This window comes from Diospyros lotus, chromosome 8 (genome assembly GCF_014633365.1).
Source record: "Diospyros lotus cultivar Yz01 chromosome 8, ASM1463336v1, whole genome shotgun sequence".
Lineage (NCBI taxonomy): Eukaryota > Viridiplantae > Streptophyta > Magnoliopsida > Ericales > Ebenaceae > Diospyros > Diospyros lotus.
In genome coordinates this window covers 7769647-7779984 of record NC_068345.1, presented here as the reverse complement: position 1 = coordinate 7779984, position 10338 = coordinate 7769647, and the positions used below count along the sequence as shown (strand labels likewise).

General features: G+C 32.1%; 1 protein-coding gene across 1 annotated transcript; it reads right to left on the bottom strand.

The window, feature by feature from the left end:
* Positions 1-1658: 1658 nt before the first annotated feature.
* LOC127807117 (uncharacterized) lies at positions 1659-8781 on the bottom strand. The gene is made up of 4 exons (XM_052344753.1): positions 8636-8781; positions 2222-2325; positions 1994-2141; positions 1659-1875 (listed from the first exon to the last, which is right to left on the bottom strand). Exons 1-4 carry the CDS (start codon positions 8652-8654, stop codon positions 1841-1843), a joined length of 306 nt encoding a protein of 101 aa, XP_052200713.1. The 5' UTR covers positions 8655-8781; the 3' UTR covers positions 1659-1840.
* Positions 8782-10338: the final 1557 nt, after the last annotated feature.

The following is a 10338-nucleotide window of genomic DNA, read 5'->3' as shown; positions in this document are numbered from 1 at the left end:
CACATATAAGGCCAACGCCGAAGGCTAGTTATGCTTTATAAGTTCACTTGCCCTTGAAACTAAACTTGTTACACTCTTGATATTTTCAGTCTCCAATACTGCACTAATAGTCTCACTGAATCTACCATGAATATTTCAAATACCTATCATGTACTTTGCCTACTTTCACATGTTTAATTACCATTTGAGTTGAATTAGCTTTACACATATGCACGGATAAAAAATCTCACCAGTATATGATAATACCACCTAACAATTATCACCATGCACTCCTGCCGCACACACACACATATATATATAGTCACAGCTCATCACATTTTATATGCCCAGCATTTAAGTTAATTAGCTAGACTTGCTATTACCACTTTGTGAGAATTTCAGATCCTGGGTAAGTACAGAACCATCTACTTAATACACTCTTAACTTACCATATAATTTGAATACCAACTTCTTAAATTTACCACACTCTTTAAGTAATTGAGTTACCAGAAAAAGCTGACTAGAATTCCAATCTAAACCAATTATTTTGCATTACAACCAGGGGCGGAGCCACCTGAGGCCCGGTGGGGGCAGTTGCCCCCATTGGGCCAGATTTTTTTTTTTAAAAAAATGTTTTTTATAATAATTTATTATTAAAATATATATATATATTATATTTTACTAGTAGAAATTAAAAAAAAAAAATAAGTATTAAAGAAAGCATGTATATAATTGCCACTAGTAGCTATCACAATATTTTTTTATAATTTATTCATAATTTTATTTTTTTACAATGATGATGTAAATAAAATTAAATATTGAATAAAATTGTGAAGCAAAGAAAGCACGAAGGAAATTTATATCGAAGAAAATGAACAAATTAACAAAACAAGCATTAAGCAAATTGATATTACACAACTTCTTACGGATCCTGAGTTAAAAACTATAATAATGGATTACAATATTAATTTTAAAATTAAATTAAAATAATCTACTTGTAAAGAGATCTGTGTTAACCTCAAAATCAATACGATTCATTCCAACTTAGTTCAATGAATTTGATAAATGGTTAGAATATAATATAAGCAAAATGTCGCATTTTACTTATAGTGTTATCTTTTTAAAACAAATAATGTGAAATAAGAAAATAGTGATTCTTTCATGAAAGAAGGATTCAGTCATTTAAAAAAAAAAAAGATAGACTTTAAGTTTATGTTAAAGATGTTAATAGTACACACAATTAAACTCGCAACAATTGTGAAACCTTAATGAATCAATAGCAAAATATTAAGATAATTTTCTTCAGGCAATTAAAACAAACATGATGTGATTATCGAATTCGTTTAAATGTATCAATTGATTATGTTCGATTTCTTCTACGACAAAAACTAGCATTTCGTTGTTATGACGAGTCTAAAAATTCAAATAATCAATGTAATTTTCTTAAATAATTACAATTTCTAATATAAAAAATCGTAAGAAACAATTGTAAAAAAAAATTATTTTAATATTATCACTATTATCTTATTTTTAAAATTATATTTTTTATATTTAACTTCGCCCCCACTGAACCAAAATCTTAGCTCCGCCCCTGTACAACGGTTAGCTATTCATCTTCTACAATTCAATAACCTGGACTCTTTTGCTGCACTGCGGAATTTTACAGAGAACACTACATATATGAGTAGGCCTTCATTTATTTATAAATGTCCAAGTTTTTCATATATTAGTGCTTCATATCCTCACAAACGTTCTAACAACATTCGCAAGACAATATCAAATCTACTATGTCTTAAATTGGTTCTAAGCATTCGAGAGAATCAACACACTTTGAAATATTGAAGTGAATACCTCAAGCCATTCAGCCGCAGCAGGATCCACAGGCAGGAAGAGAACCTATGAGTTTAGCAAATAAATTAAAGAAATTTTATTTGTTACATAGATAACAAAACAAATGTTGAAAACATAATTAAAAAAAAAAACAAAGAAAAAGAGAGAAGAAATAAGGACTTACTATGGTCAATCCCTCTAACATTGTCTAATCCACGAGGTGGACCACGTGGACCACCACCATATGGACCCCCTCCAGGTCCACCTGGACCTCCACCGTCCCATTTCTTCCCGGAAGCTAAGCCTTTTCTATAAGCATCCGATTTTTCCATCTGAAATCATCCAGGAAAAAAAGTAAGTACTTTACATCCGAACCAGAAAGAGTTGAAATTCAAAATTTTTTAAAACTTACAGAAAACAATGTCGCAAAAAACACGCCAATGAAGTTAACAATGGACCAGAAGAAATCAGTGATTGTTCTCAACCTCCATAGTGATCGCTTAGGTTTGACAACACCTGAGGAAAAATTAAAATCTTAAACATAGTAAGCAAAACAAAATCTAATACAGATGGATGAATTTCTTCCACAACAGGTGCTAGATCCTTCTTGAAAAATGCGGATTTCAACCACCCTATTTCCAGTCCAAAAAGAAAAACACAGAAAACCAAGCAAAATACACAAGATAAAACTGGGAAAATTGAAAGCAGAGCAGAAAACAAATATATTGCTTGAAATGACAGTCCGCAAGATAAATTAGCTATTTTAGATTTTGCTACAACATATGAGTACAGTTAGCTAATATCAAGTTCTAGAAACGAGATGAACAATTGGTCACATTTATCAACTACTCAAACGGACTATTTTCTTATAAGAGAAGAAAATCGCTTATGTTGTAAGGATTATAAAGTTTACACTAAGAGAATGCCTGATAAGTCAACATAGGGTTACGCTCTTTGATGCTGTATCAAAAAATGAAAGATGATACAAAATAAAGCCTAAGAATCAGATAGAGCGATTTAAGAGGTGAAAAACAGGATATTTTCAAGAAAAAAGTATGTGGCAGAAAAGACTGAATGTAGAAGGAGCAACTAATCTAATGTGGATTTAGATGACTACTACTATTCAAAATACGGGAAATGACTAAGAAATCAAGGAAAAAGCTCCAAAAAAAAAAAAAAGAGAGCCTTGGTGATGAAATGAAAAGATAAAAAAAAAAAAAAATTAAAACCGAAGGAGCTTGCTACAAGAGCTTCAGCTTATGAAAATCCGTAACAATGACAACACAAAAAGTAGGGAAAGATATATATATATATATATATAAACTAGTTAAAGCAAAGGAAAGAAAAAGAAGTCATTTTAACCAAGGGAAATCCATAGGTACTACTAAATGAAGGGGCTATAAAAGTGAGATAGGAGTATTTCTCAAAGCTATTCAATGAATGTGGGGAAAAGAGGCCATTTTTTGGTTATCGGAATTATTTAATGCGACTCTTAAATAAAAAATAATACCAAACATGTAAAGAAAGAATACTTTAGTGCTTATTTATAAAAATAAATGAGATGTTCAAAGTTGTGAAAATTATAAAGGGATCAAGTTAATTAGCCACACTATAAAACTTTGGAAGAGGGTAATTAACCAATGGTGAAGAAGAGAAATTAAGGTATCTAAAAACCAATTTGGTCTTATGTCTAGTAGGTTAATAATGGAAGCCATAATAGAAATTAAGGTATCTAAAAACCATTTTTTGCTTATTTATTAAGATGTTCAATGGAAAATTCTAAAGATAAAATAAAAAGATTTGTACATGGAATTTATAGACTAGGAAAAAAACCTATGATAGTCTTTTCAAAGAAGTGTCATGTTTCTATGTTGTACAATTTGGTTTCACAATGCCAACGATGTAATAGAACACAACTATATCAATTATCTTCATTCATCACTATTTCATGAAAGATGAAACTTTTTCCATATAAACTCGCACAACATATGCTATATCAGGATTTTCTCCATCAGACACAAGCACCTCCCCTTTTTCGCCGTTGGAACTTTATCTCCAACACCTTTTTAATCTAAGCAAAAAAAACAAAAACTTTATCACATTATTCCCTCGCTAGAGGGTTGTATCAAAAAGGGCATCCGATGTAAAATTTTGCCACATTGTTCTTTTGCATGGATTTGAATTGTCAATGTGAGTTTTAGAAGTCAATTGACATTATGAATGTTGTGCCACTAATCCTAATTGTCATGAACCTAGGGTTGGCCTAGGCTTTTAAGTGAGAAATTAGAAGAAACTAAGGGAGAGAGAACAGAGATGGAGGGAGAAATAGAACAAAAAGAGAGAGAGAGAACAGAGAATTGAGGAAAAATAGAGGAGATTGAAAGAGAGAATTGTAGAGAGAGATGAAAGAAATTCAGATTATCATTTCACAATGACATTCTCTAACTAATCTACCATATTTATAGGTTGTCTAGGCTTTTAGTTATTAGAACAAGTAAAAGGTACAAACAAGGAAAACAACAAAGTACAACAACTAACTAATACATGTAATTGTCACGACCCTAGGAGACAGGAAGGGTAATTGTGTAATTGGGGCTGCTTATTGTTGCGGGTTGGTTAGAAGCAGCTGGTTGTTGCTTTGTTGTTGTGAATTAGTTAAGAGACACTGGTTGTTGCCCTGTTTGTTGGGTTTTCAATTACAATAACTGAAGAGCAGCTAGGAACACCTACAAAGGGTTAGCTATAAGAAGATGGGATTTCAGGAAATGAAAGATTGAATCTTTTCCCTCACTTTTTGTTCTCTCTCTCTCTGTCTAAATCCTCCCCCAAATTCTTACTTCTCCTAATTTATCTCAAATTTACCCAAATTAGCCCTGTCAGATCTGAGGATTTGACAATTGGTATCAGAGCCAACAGTCTTGGCGGCTGGATGAGAGCTGGTCAAAAGATGATCATAGTCTGAGTCTACGCGACGCGGGCAAACCCGAGGTGGTTGTGACTGGTGCTGGGATTTTTTACGCCAGATTGGAAATCAAAATTAGCGACCAAGTCCGTCTAGATAGACGATTGGTCGAGCAAAGTGGTTCATTATGTTGTTGAACCGGAGGTAGCGATCGGGTTGCCCTAAGGTTTTAAGTGAGATATTAGAAGAAACCGAGGGAGAGAGAACATAAATAGAGGGAGAAACATAACAGAAAGAGAGAGAGAGAGAGAACAAAGAGAATTGAGGAAGAATAGAGGAGATCGGAAGAGAGATGACAAAAATTCAAATTATCATTCCACAATGACATTCTCTAACTAATCTAGCCTATTTATAGGTTGTCTAGGCTTTTAGTTATTAGAACAATTGAAATGTACAAACAGGGAAAACAACAAAGTACAACAACTAACTAATACATGTAATATACTATGACTAATGTACCCTTGGGGTTGTGACACTATAGTTAATGATGATGATCAACCCACCCTTGTGAGTCGCGACCGACCTGCCCTTCCCCTTCCTTTTTGCTCTAACCAACAACCCACAACCGACCCACCCTTCCCTGTCCTCTTTGCTCTAACTGGCGACCCACAACCTATCTATTGGTGAGTTTGTAATTCGGCGGCCATTGGGCGTGGTGTTTTGTTGCTTTGTTTTCACATGCTTAATGGTACGTCTATTACACGTTCAATGCTGATTAGATAATTAGATAGTCAATAGGTGTAAATTATAAAGGTTAAGTATTCAATAGGTCAAATTTGAAATTCAGAGAGGAGGGGTGATAGGCTTTTCATGTAAAGTTCAAGGAGAAAAATATGGGGTTGGCCTTGTTAGATGAGACCAAAAAACTGCATGAGTAAGAAAATTTAAATTATCGAGAAACACCTTAGAACCCAAACATTTTATATTTGAGTAGGTCAAAAATTGAGTATGTGAAATTTAAATTCGATAAAAATAGAACTGTGAATGATGTCATTGGAAAACTTAGAGATCAAGTTATCACAAAAAATATATCAATTTTGATATCTTAAATCAATTATTAAAAAATAAAATAAATAAAATTATGGATGATATTACTTATGAATCAATGTGTGATGGTTAAAGTGGATAAATATGTCCCGCAGTTTACACAATCACAAAATACTCTTTTTAAAACTAAAAAGATTTTATTGGATACTATAAAACCATCTTTATTGTATGGCTCAAAATGTTAAGTAGTTAAGTGTCAACATATGCAAAGTATAGGTGTAGCTAAGATGAGAATGTTATGATAGATGTGTGCTATACAACAAAAGCAAAAATAAAAAACAAATATGTAATGAGGGATTTACAATTAAGATGATTCGGACATATGAGGAGAAGACCAATAAAAGCACTTGTGAGGTGAATGATGAAATGGAGGAATTTTATAGAAAAACATGGGGATAAAAAATTTGATAGATAACTCTTAGACATAATAAAAGATAATGACCTTACAGATAAAAGACCATTGATAAAAATGGTTGGACTTCTAAATTTCAAGTAGGTGACCTCATTTAATGCAATCTCTTTCTTCCAATTCATTTAAAAAACATGGATATCACTGAGAAGGCCTCACAAGTCCTTTTGCTATTAATATTGGCCTACAAGCCAAACCTACCTTTAATGATCTTACCAAAAAGGGCAATCAAAGTACCGTACGTAGTTGGGGTTATTTTCAAGTTTCAAACCTATTAAGCACTGTTTGCATTGGAACCTAATACTCCACCAAGATTGTTTTAGGTCTTAACAGAAATGTAATAGGAAAAAAATAATTAAAAGACTCTATCTTACTAGGTTTTTTTTTACTCCTCTCTCTCTAAAAATAATTACAAGACTTTATCCTACTAAGTCCCTCCTTCCCTCTCTAAGTACCTCTATTTCATCCACTTGCGTTACAAATGCATTTATCAACTTTCTTCTCAAAAGTTCAAACCATGTTAATCGCATCTCCATTGAGTTATCTTCAAAAGGCACCACTACAACCTAAATACTATGGTCTCATTTTTTATTTTGTTTTTGCTTATTATCAAGCCATACATCCACCGTAATATCCTCATCTCAAGTACACTCATATTCTGAACATATTTGTACTTATTTGCCTAACATTTTGAATCATAAAACAAGGTAACTGTATATTTATAGGTACCCTTACCTTGTAGCTTCAAAGGAATTTTAAAATTGCATAAAATGTTTAATGTGTTACTTCACTTTAATCATCTTGCCTTGATTTATGAGTAGCATCTTCCATGATCTCTAATACTTTTTAAAACGCCACTTTGAGATATTGAGATAAATCTTTTCCTAGGATAACATGATCTCCAAATCTCACAATAACATCATCTATACTTCTATTTTACTGAAGTGGAATTCCACACATTCAATTTTCAACCAACTTCACTTAAAATCTTTAGATTCTAAAATATTTTTTCCATAATTTAAGTTTATCATTCATGCCTTAATTGTCCAATCTACCAAAACAATATCATATACAAATAGCATACAACAAAGCATTTCCTTTTGGATGTTCTTTGTAAGTTCATCCATCTCAGTAATGATCCAATGCACATCCTTGATGTAACCCAATTATAATCTGAAAAAGCTTCAATATCTCATTCACATGCCCTAATACACGTTTCTACTTAATGATACAAGTCCTTGCTAACACATATATAAGGAATCTAGACTCCTCTCTTATCCAACGCCTTCCACAAAATTTAATTAATGAAAACACAAATAAATATGGGAACCAGCCAAACATGGCCAGTACCTTTAGCCAATAGATAGGGCAATACGTTTCCGAGTTCTACAAGCTTCTGAAAGCTTGCTTCTCTTGTAATAGCCACAACCTTTAGCCATTATAATGCAAGATCAAAGTCTTATACAAAACTTGTGAGGATCATAAGCCAATCAAAAACACAAAAGCCAGGCATCTAAAGCCAATTGAATCAAAGAAAAGTTAGGCCAGCAGAAGCCCAACCGAAATTTCAACTGAGCCAAAAAAAATGGTAAAAGTCTAATCTCCGTTCCCATAAAGCTTGAGTTCATCTCCCTAAAGTGCCAATCAAAAATCACTGGTAAAGTACTTAGACAAAATAAATAAATCACTGATAAAATTTTATTTCAGAAATTCTTGACTCGTGCTACGAGCAAAATTCAATGAGGATTTCCCGTTGGACCGTAATTAGTGAAGGCAAGAAAATTGATACAGACTGTTGCTGGCTTCTATCAGATCCAAAAAAGAATTACATCGCAGATGTCCATGTGTTTTTTTGGTTTCAACCCAATGGATCACGAATGAAATTAAGCCAACAACTCAAAACCGTGGCTTTTTCAAGATTTCGGGAGGCAACTTAACAAAATCAAGCATTGAAACAATATAACACGGTCAATTCAGAATAATTGTAACTTGTGAGCCTTTTCACAAATAAAATTAAGATCCATATGATCCATATTCAGTTTCACAATGCTAGAATTCTACCAAACCCTCTGTCACAGGTCTAGGCTTCCAAGATACAAACTTCTCACCTGTGATGAGCCCCTCCCCCCCCCCCCCCCCCCCCCCCAACCAAAAAAAAAAAAAAAACACATAACAGCGAAAAGTCATAAAATACAAGCAATCTCAACAAGCTTATTTCCATCCACACAAAAACATTAAGTTCAAACCCCAACCGGTGCGAACAGTTCCAGTTACAGCCCTAATTACGAAGAATCGAGGGAGCGCGCTGAGGAACAATCAGCGTTGCTTCCATCGAACAACTATACAACCCTCGATCATATAGAACAGAACAAACGCGAAATCGATTTCTAAAGACGGAGAAAACGAACCTCTCTCGACGTAGGCCATTGGAGCTCCTCTGAAATTCCAGGGTCTTCTGACGCTTCTCCGGGGTCCGAGAAGAATTTAAAGTCAATCGCTCTCGGGAAAGTCGCGTTTTACGGAGTTGGTATTTCCTGTGCGAGGGTACAGACTTTTATACTGTGCTTTATGCACAACCTTCTTGATCTATTACACGTGGCGAAATTATGTGGGTCGTTTGCATTTATTAAAATAGTAGGATGCTTTACAAAGAGGTGTCAACAGTATGAATTGGTCTAACCTTATAAAAATTCAATAACCAAATCATTTTTAACGATTTTAAAAAAATAAGAATCGTAACCGAACCATTACATATATAAAACTAAACCATGACTAATCCATCACACCATACCGATTTCAATTTGGATTCGATTCTATTCAATTAACATTTAGTTTCTAAACATTTTCGCAAAATATAAAATTACAAACAAATTTGTTAATTAAAATAAACCCATAACTTCATTAATATTTCAAGTTTTGAAGTAAAAATAGAACAAAATAATTTATAAATTATCTCATTAAATGAGATTACATAATTCATTTAGTATAACAATAGCGCATAAAAGTCTAGAAATAAAATAGTTCATGAATCTTGCTAGTTTCCTAGGAAGTGAAACTATTTATGCGTATATATATATATACCCAAAAAATTATAATATATATAAGTATAATATCGATTCCGGTTCAATTCGAACCACGATTTGAAAAAAAAATCAGTAATCAAACTAAATATATCAGTTTTTAATTTTTTAGAATCAGAACCTTACCTTTAAACCATAGAACCAATCTAAAAGATACGATTCGATTCAATTTAGTCCAATTCATTGTTTTTTGAATATTTTTTGACACCCCAAACTTTATGGTCTCATAGTAATTGTAGCCTCACATGAGGTTCGCTGATAAAATAGTGACGGAGATATAAAAGGTAAGAATGTAATAAAATAATAATAATAAAATTAAATAGTATCTATCATCTCATGTTTAAGTTTGTTTTTTTGGTATTATATGGAGTAATAGTTATTTTATAAATAAAGTATTTCTTAGTATTAAATAACAAATGACTAAATTGCCCATCTGTTAAGTATAATGATATAGATGATGATATACACATAATTGTGTTTTCCTCTATTAATATATAATGATAAGTATAAATTTTATTAATTTCTAAAACCAAAGATAATATTATTTTTTAAATGGGAAATTTGAATACAGATCTTCTTCAACCAACAATCAATTCACCAGCATGTTATCCAAATTTACCTAATTCTAAAGTTAATAATTAGTTTCCAAAATATAAGGATTATCCCATAATTTTTTAACTTGAGCACACAAAATAAAAATAGATATAATATGCGTTGCAGGATATTAGAAAAATCAAAATTACCGCTTGAGATGGTGGTTTAACAAGTTGATATCCCATGATTGCCCAAACGATTTTTATTAATGCAATCTCCGAGTTTAAGAAGAGACTTATAATATCTTTATACTATCTTTAACGTAACTCACTATTTTATTTCTTATTATATTATAAATAATTTATTTTTATTTTTATTTTATCTTAGAAATTGTGTTTACTTTAATTTGACTCCCTATTTCACTCCTTATTTTATTTATTTATTAATAAATTTTAATTCTATTTATTTTACCTTATATATAATTTTAACTACTATAA

Bases quoted from the DNA above. Each gene is read 5' to 3' on its own strand.
- LOC127807117 (XM_052344753.1), bottom strand. The intron at 2,142-2,221 runs GTAAGTTTTAAA...GGATGATTTCAG, and splicing joins TTTTTGCGACATTGTTTTCT to ATGGAAAAATCGGATGCTTA. The intron at 1,876-1,993 runs GTAAGTCCTTAT...CTAAACTCATAG, and splicing joins TGTTAGAGGGATTGACCATA to GTTCTCTTCCTGCCTGTGGA.